A 25,127-nucleotide genomic window follows, 5' to 3' on the forward strand; every position below is an offset into this window, starting at 1 on the left:
TTCCCCAAGAAGCAAAGGAAACATATGCAAAAAAATGCTTCCCTGCACATACAGCTTTCAGCGACTAACACCAAAATACACGAATTGGGTGAACTCATGATTTCATTTCATATTAGTGATTGGATTGAACATCTTTTCTACTAATAAAGGCTGGACATACAGGTTGGGCCTTATTATTTCTTCAACATGGCCTTTTTGTATTAATGTGAACTGTAGGTGTCGTGGTGTTCGGGTTATCGACAGGTGGAGAACTTCTATAACTGATACATTTAAATCTCTACAGCAGCCATTGTTTATTCTTTGGTTTGCTATTTGTGGCTGACATTGGAACAGGGTTTGAATAATTCTTCAACAAACTCTTGAACTGTCATACAATTTTTGAGATATATGATTCATCTTTTTTGACGGGACACAATGTTATATGGTATTTTATGTTAACAATTTACATACATTTTTTGGTATGTGCAACCTATTTTTTTGTTCTTGGTCTGATTTCTAATACATGATCATTACATCGGTTGATTAACATCATTGTATGCAGGGGCTGTCAAGTTTCTTTGATTACTTTTCATGGGCATAAGTTTACATGCCGCTACTGTTTAGGTTTAGTTTTTGATTCTTATGACCAACTTAAAATTGTACAAGCAAATTGCAATAACTATAACTTAGTTAGCACCAGTTAATGATTTATTCCTCACAATTGTAAAGACAACAGCACTTTTGAAGTATAGTAATGTAGGGCTTATGTTTATGTCTTTTTCATATTAAGCTCTCTATATTTAAAATCTGGCAAATACCTACATTGCAATTAGTCCTATTTTACATATTCATCAAAGGCTAATGTGAATAAACTTTATGTTAACAACTTATATACATTCTTTGGTAGGCTGAATCTATCTTTTCCGTCTTTTGATTGACTTCCAGTATATATTCATAAATGTTTGCTACATCGGCTGATAAACATCATTGTATGCAGGGATTGTGAATTACCTTTGATGATTTGTTATAGGGAGAACCTGATGTTAATATAGGACTTTTGTTGGTGTTTGGTTTTTGAATTTTTTGAACATTAGGACCAACTTTAGCATAAACTAATTGCAATTGCCATACTCAGTTATTAATAGTTTATGATTTCTTCATATGATTTAATGACAATAGTATCTTTTGAAATATAGTGATGTGGGGTTTATGTCCTTAATTTGTTATATCAAACTCTTGTTTTTTCAAACTTTATAAATATTTACACTCTAAGTGGTGTTAGTTTATACATTTATTAAGGGACAATGTTAACAAATTATTGTAACAATTCTGTTGGTTTATAATTATCTTCTTGACAGCATAATACAGACAAGATGGACTCATATTGCTTTACTGTTTTGTAATAAGCAACTCAGGTTTCACAACTCTATACAGCAATATTTTTTGGTGCTATATGATTTAGCTTATATAGTATAAATTAAGAATTCACAAGGGTTTATAGGACTAAGTCAGTATCTGTCCATGATATGGTCGACAACATTTGAACAAGTCTAGTATATTTATATATACAATAACATTTTATCAATATTTTCACTCCATTGATTCTAGGCTGATTATTGTGTTCCAATTATATATTTTTCACTTCTGGGACCACCTTTGTATATATATTTTTCTATATCAACAAATAAATGCTATTTGGGCCAAGCATTAAACCTTGACCTTTTTTCAAATATACCATCATTGACCGTGGCTACAACTAACCAATTTTAGATTTATGGTGTTGAGCCATTATTGTCTGATTACTGTTTGACTATTTGATTTTGATATACAGGCCGTGGTTATATATAAGAATAATTTGGGTGATAAGATGGATCTCCAAAGCTTCTATTGGATTTATCATCAGATAAAGATGATATTGCAGCATTGGCCATTGGAAATGATACCACTGCCCCAGGAGACATAATTTCTTTAAATCCCGAACAGAAATGTGAACAACTATTTGTTGCACTTAATAAAAATATGAAGACTTTAAGATCCAGTGTTTGGCACCACAAACTATTGAAAGCATATTTGGCCAAGGGCATTTGCCCTAGGGGTCTCAGAGTGAAAATACAGCCCTTGGTGGCAAGTCCTGATGACAGTCTACTCTCAGAATGGAATCATATACAACAAGAATGCTCGATGAAGTTTGTAAAAGCTTTATCTGAACATTATACTAGAATCATTGAGAGTGAAACCTATTTTAGTTCTTGGTCTGATTTCTAATACATGATCATTACATCGGGTTGATTAACATCATTGTATGCAGGGGCTGTCAAGTTTCTTTGATTACTTTTCATGGGCATAAGTTTACATGCCGCTACTGTTTAGGTTTAGTTTTTTGATTCTTATGACCAACTTAAATTGTGGTACAAGCAAATTGCAATAACTATAACTTAGTTAGCACCAGTTAATGATTTATTCCTCACAATTGTAAAGACAACAGCACTTTTTGAAGTATAGTAATGTAGGGCTTATGTTTATGTCTTTTTCATATTAAGCTCTCTATATTTAAAATCTGGCAAATACCTACATTGCAATTAGTCCTATTTTTACATATTCATCAAAGGCTAATGTGAATAAACTTTATGTTAACAACTTATATACATTCTTTGGTAGTGAATCTATCTTTTCCGTCTTTTGATTGACTTCCAGTATATATTCATAAATGTTTGCTACATCGGCTGATAAACATCATTGTATGCAGGGATTGTGAATTACCTTTGATGATTTGTTATAGGAGAACCTGATGTTAATATAGGACTTTTGTTGGTGTTTGGTTTTTGAATTTTTTGAACATTAGGACCAACTTTAGCATAAACTAATTGCAATTGCCATACTCAGTTATTAATAGTTTATGATTTCTTCATATGATTTAATGACAATAGTATCTTTTGAAATATAGTGATGTGGGGTTTATGTCCTTAATTTGTTATATCAAACTCTTGTTTTTTCAAACTTTATAAATATTTACACTCTAAGTGGTGTTAGTTTATACATTTATTAAGGGACAATGTTAACAAATTATTGTAACAATTCTGTTGGTTTATAATTATCTTCTTGACAGCATAATACAGACAAGATGGACTCATATTGCTTTACTGTTTTGCAATAAGCAACTCAGGTTTCACAACTCTATACAGCAATATTTTTTGGTGCTATATGATTTAGCTTATATAGTATAAATTAAGAATTCACAAGGGTTTATAGGACTAAGTCAGTATCTGTCCATGATATGGTCGACAACATTTGAACAAGTCTAGTATATTTATATATACAATAACATTTTATCAATATTTTCACTCCATTGATTCTAGGCTGATTATTGTGTTCCAATTATATATTTTTCACTTCTGGGACCACCTTTGTATATATATTTTTCTATATCAACAAATAAATGCTATTTGTGGGCCAAGCATTAAACCTTGACCTTTTTTTCAAATATACCATCATTGACCTGTATTAGACGTGGCTACAACTAACCAATTTTAGATTTATGGTGTTGAGCCATTATTGTCTGATTACTGTTTGACTATTTGATTTTGATATACAGGCCGTGGTTATATATAAGAATAATTTGGGTGATAAGATGGATCTCCAAAAGCTTCTATTGGATTTATCATCAGATAAAGATGATATTGCAGCATTCGGCATTGGAAATGATACCACTGCCCCAGGAGACATAATTTCTTTAAATCCCGAACAGAAATGTGAACAACTATTTGTTGCACTTAATAAAAATATGAAGACTTTAAGATCCAGTGTTTGGCACCACAAACTATTGAAAGCATATTTGGCCAAGGGCATTTGCCCTAGGGGTCTCAGAGTGAAAATACAGCCCTTGGTGGCAAGTCCTGATGACAGTCTACTCTCAGAATGGAATCATATACAACAAGAATGCTCGATGAAGTTTGTAAAAGCTTTATCTGAACATTATACTAGAATCATTGAGAGTGAAACTACTTTAGTTTTGAATTTGATTGAGGAATGTAATCATTATCAAAATGAAGCTTTCTTCCAGGTTTTACTATCTAAACTGAGTACTGAACTGTTGAATTTTGATAAGATTTTAAAGGATAGAAAACTTAAAAGTTTTCTCGTGATATCTCAGACTATGACAAGGGTCAACCATTTAAGACTGTTAGACATGTCCGATTTCAAGAAGGACAGAGTGTTAAGAAGCAAGCCTCTAAATTTAAAAGGAAACGCCCACGCTCCATATTAAAAGGGCATAGTAACAACATAGAGTCTACTGATTTGGAGACCTCGCCTGGTACAGATACTGACACACAGACCACCATGGATTCCCCACTCCCAAACGTAAAACTATGTATCCCCTTTAGGGAATACAGGGCAGGAGGAGGAGGGGGCAGGAAGCACCAAAAAGTTACCAGTCTGCAGAACCTGTTGGAGATATTGACCAAAAATAAATAATGTATGTAATATTTCTAGCACTATTTTATCAGATCAACAGATATCTCTACTTAATAAAGGTTTATCCTTTATTCCCGGCTTTTGTTCCAGAAGATTCATTTACTAATGACCTATTTTCATTTTGTAGGCTTATTAATCTAAAATTATTTTTTCAGGAACAAGGGGATACTACACATTCACAACAAGAAAGTTTTAAATATCATGCTTCTAATTTCACTCCTCCTATGCATCCAGCTGTCAATCTTTTTTTGAGAAGTGTACTTAGTGAGTTACATTTTAAGCACGATTATGAGAGACCTATGCCTAATAACATCACTGATGGTGAAAAATCTTGTCTAGAGGAACTTGTTAATAATAAAGAATTAGTTATTATTAACGCAGACAAAGGAGGGGCAGTGGTAGTGTTAGATTGGTGTGCTTATGATATTGAAGCACATAGACAATTGAATGATGTTAAATATTATACTAAAATGCCACTGGACCCCACCCTGGTCTTCAAAAAGGATATTGATGACTTTTTGAAATCTGCTGTTGAAAATGGTATTATTGACAAAAAAACATGTTATCAGTTAACAATTACTGATCCTACTAGACAATATATCTATTTTCTACCTAAAATACATATGATCTTTTACATCCACCTGGAAGGCCGATTGTATCAGGCATGGGGTCGATTACAGAACCTCTTTCTGAATTCCTAACGATGTATTTAAAGCCATTACTACCATATATAAGATCACGAATACAGGATACCACTCAATTTCTGAGCATTATAAATGATATGCAATTAGATAAAGAATGGTTACTATGTACCTTGGACGTAAGTTCACTTTACACTAATATTCCACATTGGGGTGGACTTGATGCAATTGAATTTTGGCTCAATGCATCTAAATTATATCAACCTGGTTTCAATACTCTCTTGTTGAACCTAACTGAGCATGTTCTGACTAAGAATGTTTTCTTTTACAACCAGGAATGTTATTTGCAGATCAGAGGTACAGCTATGGGGGCATCTTTTGCCCCCATTTACGCTGATCTGTTTATGGCTTATATTGAACATATTATGATTTACGATGATACGCATAATCTGTTCCTGCCGGAAATAGATATCTGGCGTAGATACTTGGATGATTGCTGGATGGTGTGGAGATCGGATGCTCTATATCTTCAGGAATTTATGGAATACCTGAATGATAATATTTGGGGAATACAATTTACTATTACTTATGATCGGGAAGCCATTACATTTTTGGATGTTTTGGTAACAAAGAAAAATGATAATACCCTGACAACTGAAACCCATAGAAAATTCCCCCAATACAATACGATTCTCCACGCATCCAGCTTTCATCCAAAACATATAGCAAGGAACATTCCTAAATCGCAATTTATTAGGATCAGGCGGAATTGTTCTGAGAACACTACTTATGTCAATCAGGCTCAGGATTTGCATCATAGATTCATTGATCGTGGTTATTGTTCAGGATATGTGACCATGGCTCAGAATTATGCTAGGGGTTTACACAGACGGAATTTGTTAACATATAAAAAGAAATATGTTAAGAGAAACATACTCAGACTCACTACTACATTTGGTAGAAATACAAACAACTTTACTAAAATCATTAGGGACAATTGGAACATTTTGCAGGCTGACGTTAAGATTAAAACATTGTTCCTGATAAATGCCTTTTTCTTTTCGTAGAAGGGAAGAATTTGGCTGGTCATTTCAATCACTATAAACATCATCATGAGTCTACTCTACCACAAGTATATCAAACCACTATCTTAGGTGACAGACTTATAGGATCTTTTCCATGTGGCCACTGTGTCAATTGCAAGCACATGTTGAAAACCAAGGAGTTTACTAGTAGGAATACCAATACTGTTTTTGACATTAGATTTTTTGCAAATTGCAATACGGATTGTCGTGTATTTGGCAAGTTGCACTTGCCATTCATTTTATGTAGGACAGACATCAAGACCAGTAAAACTACGATTTCAGAGCACCTTAGTGACATTAGATGCCATAAAACTACTAATGCATTATATAAACACACTCTAATACACAGTACTGCCAAATTTCATTTTACTATTATAGATAAAATCATTGGTGACAGAACTACCAAGAGTGGTTGGCATAATAAACTTAATCTTAAAGAAAAGAAATGGATCACGAAATTAGGAGCATTATTCAGCCCTGGGTTGAATGATTGTCTATAAATTGTAAAATATACATTACATGTTATGTGGAACATATGGTATTTCTATTCTTAGAATACATATATATATTCTTTTCATATATATATTGGATCAACTTATGTTATATTGCAATATGTATTCTAATTTATTTTGAATTTTGTATATGCATATCTTGTCCAACCTTCACCTATGTATAATTGGTATTTCATATCTTGTATATATGCTATCTAAAGGTAGCCATTTAGATAAGTATGTACTTTAGCCCTCTAATGATTCAATTTTCGAATTTATTTTTGTATGTATTCATGGCCATTTAAACTATGTGTTACTTTATGGTATTTGAATATCAGCACATGCTTACAATTTTATAACCAATCAGCATGGTTACATTTGTATAAATACAGCATTTTACTTTTTTGGCGTCTTGATTTACACTGAAGAAGGCTAGGTTTCTAACCATTGCCGAAACCGGTATGTTTTTGATGCCATTTGGCTGTTGGGGCAGTTTTTATTAAACTGTTCTTTGACACTATCTGCTTGCTGCTGGCTTGTGTGTTTTTTGTATTTGGTAATGCTGGATTTACCCACGGTTGGTATGGTTTGGTCACGAGGGCGAAGCCTGAGTGGCCAAACAAAGACAATTGTGGGTAAATCCATCATTACCCACACCCAAAAGTGGGTTATTGCTGTTATACAATGACATTATTTAAGAAAAAAAATACTTACTTTTCTTAAATAATGGCATTGTATAATGCCTCCTTGCTGCCCTTCCGCAGCTGTCTGGTAGTCTGCGGCAGTTCTGATGTACTGCACATGCGTAGGCTTACGTAGTACGTCAGAGCTGTGGGTGGAAGCAACGGAGAAAGCAAGATCTCTGTTGCTTTTTACAAAGTGTCTCGCTATGTTAAAGGAGTTTAACATAGCGAGATAGCTTTAAAAAAAGCAACGGAGAAAGGAAGATCTCCGTTACGTTTTTTTTAAAGCTGTCTCGCTATGTTAAACTCCTTTAACATAGTGAGACAGTCTCTAAACAGCAACAGAGATCTTGTGTTCTCCGTTTCTGTAAAAAAGACATACTAATGGAAAAAGTCCGGGCGACCAGACCTTTTTCCATTAGTATAAGTCTGATTTACAGTGTGCACGCTGACCAATCAGCGTGCACATTTTGAAATATTAATGGGGGGGTCATTGTATAATTATTATTTTTGAATGTATAGCCTGTTAGGCTTCCAAGCTATAAGACAGTGAAAAAAGAAGGATTTGATATATTTAGATTGCCACTGGCGCAAGGTATAATTCTGTTAATTCTTAAATTCTTCTATTTTATTAGGATGCCTTTAGTTTAGTTTTGTCTTGTGTTCAAAATTGATATTTGTTGACCAAAGTGCTCATTAAAAATTTTCAAAATTCTGCACTTCAAAAATTTGCCAAGATTTCTGTTTCTAAGTGGCAATGTAAATATTTACAGAAATGTTTAATCTTGTTTCATCAAACACGGCTTATGAAAACCTAGCTAGCAACACATTTCAGTGAATAGCTTGGCCACATCTTGAAGACAGGAGGGCATTTGAAAAGCCTAACATTTTTCTGTCATCCATAAATGTAGGAAATAATTTCTCTTATCAGTATTTTTCTTTTGGGATGGTGGATGGACATGACTAGAACTAATATATAACACATGTATAGGACATTATGTATCATAGTATTTAAGAGCTTGTTTTTGTTTTTTTGATGGATATTGTTGAAGTATCACACATTTGACACACAATTACACGTCCATAGTAAAAAGTGAAATGTTCAGTAGTTTTCTTTTCTAATTCTAGTGCCACGTATCATCTGTGTTGACAAGAGCTGGTTTAAGGATGCAAAATGGACTCCATCTCCTCCAAAAGACATAAATGTGAGATTACAGAGTACAAAGAATAAGGAGGGACACTTAATCCCTGTGCTGCTGGTCACATGGAGGCTTGCTACTGATGGTAATATTGAGTACTTTGTTCCCAACTATTAATAAACATATTACAGCCTTTAGTAGTCAATTTCGAATTATTTGAAAATACATCAGTTTTGCTAAAGTTGTGTATCCTATAAGTTTGCTGTATTTTTTCCTTTCTTTCTTCTGCAGTTTTCTAATGAATGTTCTCATTTTTATTGACAGAAAACGGAAATATTTATGAAACAGGAATAACGATTTACATGCATGTAATCCATATGTCTAACTGTTATTACTTTAAGCAATGTTGTGTTTCCATCACCTCTTATTCACTGAATTCAGACCACATCTACCATTATAATGGTAGTTATGCTGTACATTTATGTGGTGCACACAGATTGCTTTGTAAGGAAGCCATAAAATCTTTAAAAAACTTGCAAAAGATTTAAGCAAAATGCATACCTTTTTGTTAGATTCTTTTGTTTCTTCCAACATGTGTAAAGTCTGGGTGGATATTAAGTGGTAGGCTATAAATGCTGGACAGATGAGGAAAAATTGTTACAGCAGGGTATGGAATCTGATATTTAGACTGAAGTAACTCTTTATGACAGAGTGTTGCAGTAGAATGTCCCATATGTCAGAATTAAGATATATAAAGGAATACCATAAAGTGTGGAACAGCCAAAAACTAATGCTGATAGCAGCAGCAGTTTTTCCCATTTTACTGGTTTGGCGATTACTAATGGAAACTGTTTCAAGGGCAGGCATCTGTGTAGTTAGCTTGCACCACTGGCAGGCACACATTTGGAAACATCTGAGCCTGTATGTAACATTGTGACTGGAGGACTTTCTTTCACATATTACATTTTGCTGAAAAGGAAAGTGCTAGCCATTTTACTTCTGTTTCTCAAACAGTTAATTTATATATATATATATATATATATATATATATATATATATATATTTTTTTTTTTTTTTTTTTTAATTTAAGATATCTTAATATAGTTTACTTCACTTCTCATGCAATATCCTTTGAAAGAACACTAACTTTTTAAAAAATATTTCAATTTTCTTCAGAGAATGAAATGCAGATAATGTATGTGCTGCTACTAATTTAACAAGGAGTGCATCTTGCTGTGATTTTTATAATCGTGCACCTGGAATTCTGTGAATGTCATCTGTTTTGAATAAATGAACTGCAAAAGAATGTAATTATGTTTATTTTATTTATTTATTTTTTTTTTTTTGCATCCTTTGGCCCTCTGGCTGTTTACTATCAGTACCCTCTTCCTAGTCAGTTGGCCACTTTGTTCCCCATCACAGGTGAGGTTGACAAGGAAGGGTTGTCATTTAGATAGTCATTATAATCAGTTTGATGTTTTTTCTATTAGCCCTATATTTACTCATGCATGTCTTACTTTGCAAAGCCAAAGAAGGTCATGCAATGAGCTGTCTGCACTGGTCATCCCTCATTTTCGCAAAAGACATTGCCTGCAAGCAGCTCCTCCCTTCAAGCACTGGAAGTATGTTTTCCAGTCAACACCAGACAAATCATTGTTCCCTATCACCCATCTCCCCCCCAGAAGAGGCAGAGGCAAATTGACAGTTGAATCCCATTTGCCTAGGTCACATTAGAGGCTCTGTCCCTCTGTGCCATGGATCCAGGCATGTCATACTTAAAAGTGTCTGTTGAATAAAATAGTCCAGCAGCTGTCTGTGTTGTACCAGTGTCTTTGGAGCCAGGAGGTTATTTTACACTATATTAGCATTGCTGAAATGCAAACTTTTCATTGGATCTGATATTCAAGCTGCATGCAGAGCACAGAGCAGCCTACATAAATGAATCGGTTTTTGATTACAGAAATGACCACTTGTCAAGATTCTTCACTGAGTTTACAGTTTTAATTTATATGGCTCAAAACATGACCGACTCATTTTGGAGATATGCTAGTCATGGAAATAGTCATCAGTAAAAGCTGTGGATCTGATGATCTCTCTCCCATCCGTTACTCAACGGATGGGTCTTTGGATCTGACCTTGGATCCGTCTTTGGCCACGCAAGACTTTGGATCCCAAGCTCAGGCTCCTCCCCTTACTTATAACCCCATCAAAGCCCAACATCACCCTAGATCTTGTTTGCCACTTATTTAAGACAGATGTGGATCTATTTCTTCAGGCATGGGTTAAAACTTGTAAGAGATTTTTTATTGTTACCTTTTCCTGTTTTACCTTATCTTATGGTGCCGTTTGTCTTAGTACTGATATACCCAACCACCCGTGTTATAATTATAATGTTTAGGACTTTTATAAGGATTTTTACTTCCCCTTGTATTTAAAAAAAAAAATGTAACTGTGACTATGGGTGCTTTCCAGTTGGGGGGGGGGAGCACTACAGGGGAAGGACGGTCCAGGGCACACAGTTGCCCTCTGAGGCAATCTCCATATCAACATTCTAGAGATGAGGGAAGTTCTCCTAGCATTGCAGGCCTTTCAGGAATCCCTTTCTCAAGGACTGATATTTATCCAAACTGACAACATGTCAGTAGTTTGGTACATGAACAAGCAAGATGAACCCATTATTTTCCATTATGTCAAGAAGCCATGAGGGTTTGGCACTGGGCAACATCTTCCAATCATGTTCTTCTAGCAACATACTTATGGGGAAGTCCTGTGTACCAGCAGACAATTTGAGCAGATCCATCCTCCTGCCTTTACGAGTGGTCCCTAAATCAAAAGGTTTTTGCTTCTCCCCAAAATACCAAATGCAGCAGGTTCTTTTACCTGATCATCTTAAAGGGGAGTCACTCAGGGGCACTCTGATCCACACTTGGCCCCCTGGTCTCCTTTATGCCTTTCCTCTAACTCCTGTCATCCCCAGATTTCTTCAGAAAGCATTAGAGAAGAAGGTCACTATGATCCACCTGATTTCAGTAAAGTTTTACTCCCCCCCCCCCCCATGCTAGGTCATAGCACTAAAGGCTGCCTTCCCTTTAAATTGTGCTCTGCAGAGCCCTAAGGAAGTTTTTGTTTGTTCTTTTTATATATATTGACAAATATTTTCTGAATTTGTTAAGTTACCTACGTTACATATGTTAGAGTAATAAATAAATAACATTAAGAATTTACCTTATTTGCCTTCAGTTAAGAATAACACTTCAGAATGTGCAACCAAAAATTTTATTTACAACACTGGGAGACTATCTTCATAGAAACTGGTAAATCAGTCTCAATGAACAAAGGAAACTGCATCTTTTATACATTTGCTTATTAATTCACCCATGCAAAATGCTGACGTGATAGTAGTTTTAACAAATCAGTGACTTTAGAAATGTACTCATTTCTCGTGATTCCCATCTTGGACTTCATGTGAACACCTTCTTTTACATGACCCACCTGCTCCAAGGATCTTGTTTTTTGACCTCAGGCATTTCATTTATCCTCAAACTTTCCCTAGAAACAGCTCACTCCCAGTCTGGAGGAATCAGGCTAACAAATTCCTTTTATACTAGCAACATGCCATGCCTCTGTTCCTTCAGCACTTACATTTCCTTTGTTAAACATTAAAAAACTGCAGTTGAAACACAATAGTAACTTTTCACATACAGATATGGTTAAACATCTTTACAACCTTAAAAATAGAACATATTAAAATGGTCAAAAATATAATGAAAAGTACGATTACAATACCCTGGACTATACTAGTTCCCAGGTTACCAAAAAGACTACCCAACCATCCAAAAAGTGTCCATTGTTTTGATGTGCTGTCCAAATCCTTGGCTTTTTGCTCGTGAAATTTGCCAGTTTTTCCTGTTCATCATGGTAGTCATTAATGTATGAACAGCAATGACTCCCTATGAGGCCACATGACCCTCCTTCTGCAGCAAGCATTATGTCAAGTGCCATTTGATTCTGTAAATGCTGAATAGCAGGGATAATATAGCCCACAAAGCAACATTCAGACCAGTTTGTAGGCACCCAAGGGTAGACATGTTCACCGTAGATGTAGTAACGATCCTTTATCATGCCCGTTTCTCGATTTGCCATCCTGATATGATGTGAAGTTCTGTTGACTACCTCCTGTAGAATATGAGCAAGCATGGCGATTTTGAGCATTGTCCTTTGCACTCCATACCCAGGAATAAAGACTGAAAATACTTGCTCTGCACAGTGGATTGCTCACATATTCCTCAGTCTACCTGCTGGAGGATTTTCGAAATGCTGAATAGCAGGGATAATATAGCCCACAAAGCAACATTCAGACCAGTTTGTAGGCACCCAGGGGTAGACGTGTTCACCATAGATGTAGTAACGATCCTTTATCATGCCCATGCCACGCCCCCAGTCATAGTTTTTAAGTGCAAAGACTCTAACACGCTTTCATGCCTGGTGTCATTACATTTGCTGGTTCCTACCGGAACTGTTCCATTTTTGGCATAACGTGTCCCCATGATGTGTGGTTGCAAGTTGAAGAGACACAACCTTCGAGAAATCAGTCACATTATGCCAAGTTGGACTGATGTCACTAAGATCTTTTTCAAATGACACCTGTGATGCAGGGATGTGTATCATAGGAATCCCTGCCTTATAATGATGAGATATATGCGAACATACTCAACAGTTTGTTACATTCAAGTCTATAGCATATTGCCGAAGAACCAGCAAGAAACTGTTTTCTTTCGACCAGTTTATAAGAGTAAGCAGCAGGAAAAACAAAGCAAGGGTTCCTGTTGTCACTGGATTCCTCATGGACTGCTACTGAAGTCGACTTCCTTCACTGGGCAGATGATTCGTATGTTGCACCTCAAGCTCCCTCTGTTGGCTACAGTGATTCGTCTGGGGTCCCCACATGACAGGTTTTCTTGCAATGAGACGAATGGATCCATGTTAGTAGTCCTGCACAGCGAACAGCAGTCAGGGTTGTTAACAGCACCTGGAAAGGGCCCTTCCACCTTGGACTTAAACAGTTCTTTCTCTGGAAAGTTTTGATGTAAACCCAGTCACCCAGCTGCAGTTAATGACAGGGCTGGTCAGGAGGTTGGGGGAGCTCTGCTTTTACTGTTCAGTAATATTGCTGTAAGATACAAACAAGTTTTATAGAAATCATAGCATCACCTGACAGAGTTAAATCTGCATTTCCCATGGGAGGGGTAGCTGGAAGGGCCATGGATCTCCCCATTAATATTTCATATGGACTCAACTTTCTGGTGGCATTCAGTAAGGCCCTCATGCTCATTAATGCTAAGGGGAGGGCTTCAGGCCACTTTAAATGGGTTTTAGCACAAATTTTTGAAATTTTATTTTTAAGGGTTGTATTTATCCTTTCTACTAGTCCAGATGACTGTGGATGATTGGGACAGTGAAGACTCAACTTAGTATTAACAATTTTGCATAGTGCTTTCATTAATGAATTATTAAAATGTGTTCCCTGGTCACTATTGATAGTACATGGTATACCAAATCGTGGTATAAAGTTACACATGAGTTTCTTGACAGCTGTGACTGCGTCACCTTTACGACATGGGTAAGCTTCCACCTATGCCAAAAACATGCACACCACCACCAAAATAAATTGTAAGTTATGAGTCCTAGGCATCTGGATGAAGTGCAGCTGCACATTACAAAAGGCCCCCAGGGTGGTGGTAAACATGCAGTCTTAATGTTTGCATTTTACTAACATTATACTCTTGACATATAGCACAATTATTTACATACTGAAGTATCAAAGAGGAGACATGAGGGGCATTCCAACTTTGAGTAATTTGATTAAATAAAGCTGTCTTACATGCATGGGCTGGTAGATGATATGCCCTTACCAGGTAAGGGTGTAAAGAGGCAGGCGCCACCAGTCAGCCATCTGGATGTCACCACAATCCATCTGCGGATTTGATGCATATGTCCTTAAGCCACCTCTGAACTTCTCCCTGTGATGCTTAAGCTTGAAAGGCTGACAACTTTTTAAAATCGAACATCATTACTGTTGGAGTTTGTCATAGTTACATGCACAGATCTTTACAACAATCTCCTACTACTTGTTTAGCAGCTTGGTCTGCCAAATTATTCCCCTTTGTTACAACATCTATGCCCTTTTGATGAGCACAACATTTGATTACAGACAGCCTCCTAGATAGCAAAAGTGCATCTGACAATGATTTTATGTACCCTGCATTTTTAATTTGATCTTCTGAAGACATCAAAACACTCTGTGTTTCCAAAGTTGCCCAAAATCATGTACCACCCCAAAAGCATAATGGCTGTCTGCAAAAATACTGGCCACCTTGTCTTTGGCTAGCTCACAGGCTTTTTGCAGAGCCACTAATTCAGCTATTTGAGCAGAATGAACACCCTCTGTTCTTTATTGGAACAATATTTTATCTTCGGTGCAAACGGCTATCCCTGCTATCAGTTGTCCCCTTTGATTTCTTGCAGAGGAACCGTCCACAAACAGATTGACTTTGGCATTGTGTATAGGAATGGCCTTTAGGTCCTTCCTAGGAGAAAGCAGATAGTTGGTTATACACACACAATCATGCTCTTCACCATTCTCAGCAGTAGGCAACAGAGATGCAGGATTTAGAACAGGACAGCGGATCAGAGAAATAGCTGGATCAGAAAGAAGCGTAAGTTCATATTTATTTAGTCATGCAGGTGAGAGTGGTTGAGTTTTCATTTTAAGTAAAAGAGGTAATACAGAATGAGGGACAGCTACTGTAAGATCATGCATGAGCTCCAGCAATTGTGCAAGATTAACTAAAATGGCAGCAGCGACAACTGCTCTTGGACAGGGTGGAAATCCTTTTGTAACAGAATCAAGTGCTGTGCCATGATAAGCCGGTAGCTGTCCCCATGTTTCTGTGTAAGCACTCCCTGAGCAGATCCATTTCTTTCATGACAGAATAAAATAAAAGTTTTATCATAATAGCAGTAGCTAGCCACGGTGGTGCAGTGGTAGCATTGTTGCCTCACAACAAGAGGTTCTCCTGTTCGATTCTCGGCTGGAGTGCGGGGAGTGCCTTCTGTGTGGAGTCTGCATGTCCTCCCTGCGGTTGGGTGGGCGTTCAAAAGACATGCGTAAATGGGCGTGCCTTCACTGAAGGTTGAAAGTCAAGCTGGCACCTCGGCGTTCGTGAAAATATACTGCCAATCATTAGTGGACCAGAGTTCCGCTGTGGCAAGCCCTAACTGGGAAAAGCCGAAAGACAACAACAATAACAACAACATCATAGTAGCAGTAGCTAAACCTTGTTTTAAATTCTAAAATTAAATGTTAAGTTGTCAATCTCGCCTTCATTCTTGCTGGATGGGTTCGGAGCCGATCATCGGCTCCGACTCTGCCACTCTAAAAGCTCGAGAGCTAGTTCCACCGGCTCGAGGCTCCCCTATATCCCACAATGCTAGGCGGTAACTCCTCAGATCTCATTTGCCGCTACAGCGATCGAGGTGTGTTCCTACCGGCTCAGGTTAGTTTTTGGTAAAGAACAGTTTCTTAGCCTTTTTTCCCGTTAAAGTTAGTTTTTTATATATATAGTTAGTTTGGAAATAGTCTATCCCATTCCCGTTAACTTTCCACACCCTTTTTTTCCACAAATCTCTAGAATTTTTCCCTCGGGCCCTAGGCCCAGTCCCTCCCTTCCTAGTGAGTGACTGTGTTTTGTAGGGATTTTTATTTCTAGTTACTATAATTTATTTTAATTTAGTTTTAAATTACTCCTAAGTGTAATCGGTGTGTGTGTGTGCTTGTGTGATTACTCTTTTCCCTTAAATATGTCTAAGGAATCAAAGGTCTCAGGCTTTAAGAAGTGTGACTCGTGCTGTCAGAAGATGTCTCTGACAGACTGTCACACTTCTTGTGTGTACTGCCTGGGACCTTTGCACCTGCAGGACTCATGTGCTGTTTGCCATGGCTTCAGCCCTAGAGTCCTGCAGGAGTGAAAAAATAAACTTATTTTAAGGGGCTTACTTAAACCTGAGGGTCCCCCGACTCAGTCATCGGGGAAACCCTCTAAGTCTTCCAGACCTTCGGCTCCAGCATCTGAGCCGTCTTCTGGAGGCCGTAAAGCTATTCGAACATCGGCTCCGGCCGGAGCCGATGAATCTCGAATACAAGCCCCTACGGTGTCCTCGGCTCTGGCCGGAGCCGAGGAAGACATTACTCTGTCAGCTCCGATTATTTTATCGGAACCGACATCGAGAAAAAGGTCCCGATCTCCATCTATTGGCTCCGTTCATTCGGCTCCAGCATCACCCTTGCTGTCTGAACGGAGCCATAGATCCCACTCTTCTAGGTCTTCCAGGTTATCGGACCATGACCTTCAGAGAGTAGTGAGTCGACTTCTTAAGTCCGAGGCATTAGCCCAGATGCTTCAAAGTCGGACTCAACAGTCGAGACCTACTCCTATCACTCAAATTCCTCCTCTGACTCTTTTGAGTTCGGAGCCGGGGCGGCTCGGACCCGAGACTGTGGTAGCGTCGGAACCGATACCTTTGTCTTCGGTTCCGTCATCGGCTCCGATGTCTTCCTTGGAAGAATCTCGGCGCCGGACTTCCCTCGTCGGCACCAAGGGGGCGAGTGGCATCGGACCCTTGTCCGACCCCGCTCTCCTTCTCGGTGCTTCGGCGCTGGTGAGTTCGGCTCCGACATCGGCCTCGGAGCCATCACTGTCGGTGCCGGGGGAGGTTTCCAGTTTTTCGGAATGGAGACCTCCAGCTCTGCCTGACAGGGGTGCCTTCGCGGTCATGAGGAGCGTGTTGGAACCAGGTTCAACTCCACAGTCGGTTCTTTCTGCCCCTCCCCCTATGGTGCCTCCGGTGATTTCTACTCACTCTCTCATCCCCGACCGTAGAGAGCCAGCTCCTCAAGTTTCCCCTGTGGGGATCTCATCCTCTTCCGAGGCCTCTCCTGACCCTGTAGGAGAGCCCCCTAGGAAGAGGCAGTGCAAGAGGAAGCACATTGACTCCCCTGAGTCTGTCACATCTGACACTGATTTAGAGGATTCTGAAGGTTCTCCTCGTTCCCCCTCTGAAGATGTCTCCTTTGTAGACATCCTTGAAATCTTAAAACAGAGGGGGAATTGGCCATCCCTCAACCCTTCAGAGGATGAATCAGTGTATCTTGAGGCGTTTGGCTCTCGCCCTTCCACCTCCTGGGTGTCCTCTCCCTTTGACCCCCTTATGCAAGTGGTGGCAAAGAAGGCTTGGGTGGCTCCTGACTCAGTGGAACCCACCCCCAGGAGACCATCAAAGTTCATCATGGCCCCCAAGGATAAAGAATTTCTGACCAAAGGCGTCTCTGTTGATGCTATGGTGGTGGCTGCGGCTACCAAGAAGGAGTTAGCTGATCCTTCGGTGCCTGTTCATCCTCCTAACAAGGAGTCTAGGTCGATGGACAAGTACGGGAAGCGGATGTTCTCATCAGCGACCTTTACTATGAGATCGCTGAATTACCTGTGTCATTTTACTCGTCTTCAGAGGGATTTACTCAAAGAAGCGAGTGAAATGTTGAAGGACCCAACAGCTGCGGGTTTTCAGGATAGGATGAACTTTCAGCTGGCTACCCTTAATTCTATAACCAACTCTTCCATGCGCCTCCTTTCATATGTGGCGGATGGAGCAAGTAGAGCGGCAGGTACAGGTGTAGCCTTGCGTAGGCACGCCTGGATGCGGCTTTGTAACTTTGCGGACCCTTTTAAGGCGTCCTTCACTAATTCCCCCTTTGATGGATCATCCCTTTTTTGTCCTCAAGTGAAGGAAACCCTGACTAGGTGCGAGACTGATGGCAAGACTCTTTCTGCCGTTGGAGTCCGTTTTTCTACTCCTTCTAGACCTTACCCCAAAGGTCAGAAGGGGGGAAAGATGTGGTTCCGCAAACAATCTCAAGGAGACTTGCCTGACGCACAGAGTCGTTTCCCCTCTAGAGGCAGAGGGGGGGAACAACAATGGTATACACCGTCCCAGGGGCAGAGTGGGCCCGCAGAATCTGGGCAGTCGAGAATCCTTTTCCGACAAGCCCTTTCAGCATCCCTGAGGTGTTGCCCGACTGCCCACCTTTGGAGGCAGTTGGGGGAAGTTTGTCACTGTACCCAAAAGCCTGGCTATCCCTAACTCAAGACAAGTGGGTACAGTCTATCATTTCCGAAGGCTACAGAATCCCTTTCCTTTTCATTCCAAAGCAGTCCAAAAAATCCCTTCCAGACGTTCCACCCAGTCAAAGGGAGCAAGCAGCATTGGAAATTTCAAAGCTGCTCACAAAAAGAGCCATTCAACCAGTTCCAGCAGACCAAGTAGGATCCGGAATCTACTCCAAATTCTTTTTGGTTCCAAAGAAAACAGGGGACTGGAGACCCATTTTGGATCTCAGCAACTTGAACAAGTTTGTCAAGAAAACAAAGTTCCGGATGGTCACGCTGCAGTCCATTCTTCCCCTTTTGGGGCGGGACAACTGGATGTGCTCGATAGATCTCCAGGATGCGTACTATCACATCAAGATGAGTCGACGCTCCAGGAGATTTCTCCGCTTCAGGCTGGGAACCAGTCATTTTCAATTCAGAGCCCTGCCCTTTGGTCTCACTACAGCCCCCCGAGTGTTTACCAAATGCATGGCAGTGGTAGCCTCTCACCTGAGACGACAAGGATTCCAGGTGTTTCCTTATTTAGACGACTGGCTCCTTACAGCCCCCACCAAGCATCTTTTACTTCGCCAGAGACTACACTTTTCACACATGTCAGGCACTAGGCATATCAATAAACTACGAAAAGTCTGTCTTGTCGCCTTGTCATGTTATTACCTTCATAGGCGCAAATCTAGACACAGTCAAGATGTCAGCCAGACTCACAGAGCAGAGGATAGCAGACATACACAAACAGGTCTTTCTTGTCTTGCAGAGCAACAAAGTCAAAGCCAGACTGATCCTGAAAGTCTTAGGGATTATGGCGGCGGCCATCCCTCTACTACCATTAGCTCGCTTCCATATGAGAATTTTACAATGGATGCTCTTCACACAGTGGTCTTACCAAAGTCTCCCAATGTCCCATCCTATTCGGATAACTCAGTCGTGCAAGAATCATCTCTGTTGGTGGATCACATCTCCTCAGCTCCTCCTAGGGAGACCTTTTGTCCCTACCCCTCCGGTTGCTACAGTGACAACGGACGCCTCCCTGATTGGGTGGGGGGGGGGCATTTCCAGGGCAGGACAGTCCAAGGCATGTGGCAACCGTTTGAGTGCCACTTGCACATAAACGTCCTAGAGATGAGAGCAGTGCTTCTAGCGTTGCAAGCCCTACAAGACTCTCTTCCCAAGGGAACTATAGCAATTCAAACAGACAACATGTCTGTAGTGTGGTACATCAACAAACAAGGCGGAACCAGATCTTACCCCCTATGTCGAGAGGCACTCAGACTGTGGCAATGGGTGATTTCTTCTCAGTGATTTCTGTTAGCAACGCACATCCCCGGGAAGTCCAATGTGATTGCAGACAAATTGAGCAGAGCTATTCTCATGCCTCACGAGTGGTCTCTGAACAATTCAGTGTTGGAGAAAGTTTTTCGAAAGTGGGGCAGGCCTTGCTGCGACCTTTTCGCTACTCCCCAAAACAGCAAGTGCGACGATTTTTTCACCCTCTTTCCCCAACCAGGCCACCCCAGCAGAGATGCTCCAGTGCACGTTTGGCCCCGGGGACTTCTGTATGCCTTTCCTCCCTTCCCACTGATATCCCAGCTGATACAGAGAGCCATCGCTCAGGAAGCTTCCATGATCCTCATTGCCCCTTACTGGCCTCGACAGGTTTGGTTCCCTTTACTCCACCGTTATCTGTTGGAACAACTTGGCATCTGGACCCAGTTCTAGACCTCTTGACCCATCAGTCGGGTCAGTTGCACCACTCCCTTCCCTCTCTGAACCTCACAGCGTGGTTCCTCCAATTCCGACTTTAGCCAGGCTTCCTTTGATATCTCACTCAGTTAGAGATATCTTGATAGCTTCTCATAAATCTTCCACTCGGAAGATTTATCTTAGCAAGTGGAAACGTTTTTCCTATTGGGCGCAGTCAAAGAATATAGATCCTTTCACTGCTTCTATTCAAACAGTTCTAGACTTTCTAGCCGAACTTTTCCACTCAGGTTCGTCCCCTTCTACCATTAGAGTTCAATTGGCAGCAATATCGAACTTTCATGTCCTCCATTATGTCTCACAAACTCTGCAAGGCTTTTTTAAAGGGAGTTTTTCTCCTCAAACCACCCATCAGAGATCCTCCTCCTCAATGGGATCTCAACTTGGTTCTGACATCCTTAATTCTTCCCCCCTTTGAACCTGCGGCTTCATGTTCTATAAAGTTACTTTCTTGGAAGACACTCTTTTTAGTAGCTATCACCTCAGCTAGAAGAGTCTCCGAACTCCATGCTCTGTGTAGTCGACCCCCTTATCTGGTATTTCATAAAGACAGGGTGTCCTTGCGTACTAACCCGTCTTTTTTGCCCAAAGTAGCTTCATTGGCAAATTTGAATCAAACCATTGAGCTTCCTGTTTTCTTCCCAAATTATTCTAATAGGTCAGAACAAAAGTTGCACTGTTTAGATATTCATCGCCAACTTAGGTACTATTTAGACAGGACCAAACAATTCAGGAAATCTGACCAACTGTTTGTTTCTTATGCAGAAAGTAGAATGGGCCTTCCAGTTTCTAAAGTCTCTCTCTCTAGATGGCTTACTTCGTTGATTACCATAGTGTATGAGATAAGACATCAACGGTTGCCATCCAAACCCAGGGCTCATTCAACTAGAGCTTTAGCCACTTCTATAGCTTTCCAAGATAGGCTGCCTATTGATTCGATTTGTTCTGCAGCTACTTGGGCTTCTCCCCATACCTTCATTTCTCATTATAAGTTGGACTTGGCCTCTAGAGACCGAGCCAACTTTGGTTCCACTGTACTCAAGAGTCTGTTGCGATAGGCCACCCGGGACAAGGTGCTAGGGACGCGGTCCCATCCAGCAAGAATGAAGGTGAGATTGACAACTTAACATTTAGAAGTTATGTACCTACCATAACGTTCCATGTTAGTTGTCTTCTTCTCGCCTTCTTTCTTGCGTCCCACCCTCCTTTCCCCTAGCCAGGACAGACCTAGAGGAGTTTTCTTGGTTCCTTATGGAATTTTATTGCTGGCCTTAGCTTTCAAACGAGATCTGAGGAGTTACCGCCTAGCATTGTGGGATATAGGGGAGCCTCGAGCCGGTGGAACTAGCTCTCGAGCTTTTAGAGTGGCCAAGTCGGAGCCGAGGATCGGCTCCAAACCCATCCAGCAAGAAAGAAGGCGAGAAGAAGACAACTAACATGGAACGTTATGGTAGGTACATAACTTCTAATTTTCCTCTTCACTATCCCAAGGGATAGGCGCCGGTGTGTACTGCTTTAAAAGATTTGTCAAAGGTTTAGCAGTTTCTGCATAGTTAGAAATCCACTGTCTGCAGTATCTTGTCATACCTAGGAAAGATCTAAGCTGTCGTTGAGTAGTTGGACATGGGGCTTTAAATATTGCATCAATACGAGATGGTAATACCTGTCTGCTATCCTGAGATATTAAATGGCCAAGATAACGTACCTGAGATGGACCACAGTTGTAGTTTTTCTTTCGACACTTTGTGTCCCATTTCTGCAAGGATAGTCAGAAGATGCAGGGTGTCCTGCTGACACTGAGGAAAGGAATTTGATGTTATTAGTAAATCATCTACATATTGTACTAACACAGACCCACCCAGAAATGTCACATTTTCTAAATCTTTTTTTCAGAATTTGAGAAAATAATGAAGGAGATTCAGTGTATCCTTGTGGCAACTGTGTCCAGGTATATTGCTGTCCCTGATAAGTAAAAGCAAACATAAACTGACTCTCAGGGTGAATAGGTATAGGAAAGAATGCTGAACATAAATCTGTCATGGAAAAGTAGCTAGCTGTAGGTGGTATGCACCTCAATATTATTGCTGGATTTGAACAACAGGAAAAGTAGGCAATACTGCATTATTCACAGCCCTTAAATCTTGTACAAGTATATATATATATATATATATATATATATATATATATATATATATATGTATATATATATATATATATATATATATATATATATATATATATACATATATATACAAGTATCTTTTCTTGGCTTCTTCACAGGGAAAATAGGAGTATTACAAGGGCTTTTAGCTGGTATTATTATTCCTTGCTGTATCAGAAACTGAATTACAGGTTTGATTCCCTGCACTGCTTCTGGCTTCAGTGGATATTGTGGAACTCTAGGGAGAGGTTTTGATGGATTTATTTTTATTTTTACTGGTTCTGCTGATTTCAGTATACCTACTTCATTTGCGTGTCTAGCCCACAAGTTGGCAGGTACCTGCTGTATTAACTTTTCAGCTCCCTGTATGATTCCAACAGGCTGTTCGTCAGCTTCTGCTAATACTTCCCCCTCTGATTTTGTTGGAAAATCCAAGTACACCCCTTCTGGTGAACAGTAAATAGTGCACCCCAGTTTGCACAACAGATCTCAACCAAGCAGATGTACTGATACAGTAGTACTCAAAAGAAGCTAAAGAAATGGAGATAGGTTCTGAGAAAGGATATGTAACAGTAGCATTTGTTACTCCAACTGCTTTTATTTTATGCTTTGATATTGGTATTTGACTATCTGAAGTCATTTTTAACACAGACCTAGTGGCTCCAGTGTCCACCAGAAATGGAATTTTCCTTGAATTTACTTCCACCTTAATGTAAGGTCCATTTTGATCTGTTGGCAGTAGAGGATTAATATTTTTTTTGTTTTATTTCCCTGACCTAGTCAGTATGGTGTTTCCTGACTCCTTCCAATGTGAGGAGGTGGTGAAGGAAAAGCTGGATTATTATAATTTGGTTGCCATTCAGTCCAAGTATCTTGGACTCCCTGCATTCACTTGTATGAGCATTCTCCTCTCCAATGTCCTGCTTTTCCACAATTGAAGCAAGATGTGTCAGGTGAAGCAGGAGGGGCACTGCCAGTTCATTGTTGCCAACCAGCTGCACTTTGTTCCCCTCAGCTAGTACTTTTACTGAATCCCCTAACAATTCCTCTACCCCTTCCCCTGCTTCTGCCTCGACCCCTCGGGTTTTCCACATGCTTGATTTGTAAAGTTAACAGCTTATCCTCAGTATCCTTTCTCCATTTTTCCTGATACTCAGTACAGTGATTTGCAGCACTTAATAAAGACTCTAAGTTCTTTCCTGCCAGTCTGTGAGCACTTGCTTTATTTAATTTTGTACAGGGGCTTGCAGACCCTGCACAGAATCCGCTGCAGGAACTGGCTTAGCTTGCTCTTTTGGGTCTGGTATTCCTGAATGTCTAGCAAATACTGTTTTTAAGGTGACTCAGATAGTCTGCAGGGGTTTCCCCTTTATTTTGTTTGCATGCCTGTATTTTAGACCAGTCAGTCCTAACTTGACACGCATCCATAAGTTTGTTTAACAGTGCTGTTCGTTATCTATTAATGCATTCCCTGTGAGAGTAAAATCCGTTATCTCAGCCTTTTCCAGTAACTGCTTCCTTATTTCATCTGAAGTAACTACCCTAAGCAGCTGATTTAAATCTGTTAAAGTAGGATTGTAACATTCTGTTATAGTTTTTAATTTCTTCCTAAATTTTAATGGATCTTTCGTAATATTTGGAAAACTTTTAAACATAGTTTGCAAATCAGCAGGGGTCCAAGGATGATGAACACGTTCTCTATTATTAGCTCCCAGAATTTCCCTGAGAGGTGGCAAAAGATCCCCTCCAGAGGCCACAATCTCTTGTTGTACCCTGTCATGTGAGCATGTGTGATGAGCTACAGGAAGACCAAATACTAATGCCCCTGTTGGAGACGTAGAAGCAATTTGAGAAGGATAGGAAGAAGAACCTCCTCTCAACTGCAGATGCCTGTTCAGAAGATGAAGATTGAACAGGGGAACTAGTCTGAGATGTGACAGTATCACGTTGACTGGGTGTCCAATGGACAGTTGACCAAAAGGTAGGGGTCTGAGAAACACGACAATCTTGTACAGGAGGTACCTGCACCACTGCATATGGGGGTGGGGGTGCAGTAGCTGCTGGAGGATTATCATTCTGTTCAGAAGTTTTTGCTTTTGGCCTTCCTCAGTTTATTCCAAACCTGCTAAGGCAGGATAAAGGGATCCCTTTTTACTGGTCTGTACTGCCGTCTTAACCTCTTTTATCTGCTAACAACAATTTTTTTCAGCATCCTGTAACCCCCTTAATGCTGACTCCTTTTCCCTTTTAAGTGCTTCAGTGTACCAAGAACAAAATATTGCCATTTGTTACCCAATTCCTTTGCTTTTCTTTTTTTCCAAAATACCTTTCAATGTCACCAGCTTAGTCCTATCATAAGTTTCATTTAAATGGAAATACCCCGCCAGAACAATTCTTAGTATGCTGAAACCAGTCAAGCAGATACTTACAGCTTTCTTTCTCATAATTATGATACATACATAACATATGCAGGTGTTCCCTTTTCAGGGATTTG

At 39.9% G+C, this 25,127-nt stretch overlaps 1 protein-coding gene across 1 annotated transcript in view; it reads left to right on the forward strand.

Moving 5' to 3' along the window:
- The window catches only part of IL17RA (interleukin 17 receptor A), a 786,505-nt gene that overhangs the window by 282,829 nt on the left and 478,549 nt on the right, over positions 1-25,127 (forward strand). The window contains exon 4 of the mRNA XM_044087525.1: positions 8,481-8,636. Within this exon, the coding sequence (XP_043943460.1) occupies positions 8,481-8,636 (156 nt within the window). The remainder of the gene's footprint in view (positions 1-8,480; positions 8,637-25,127) is intronic.

The sequence above is a fragment of the Protopterus annectens genome, chromosome 11.part0 (assembly GCF_019279795.1).
Source record: "Protopterus annectens isolate FY-2018-M chromosome 11.part0, PAN1.0, whole genome shotgun sequence".
NCBI classification, from domain to species: Eukaryota; Metazoa; Chordata; order Ceratodontiformes; family Protopteridae; genus Protopterus; species Protopterus annectens.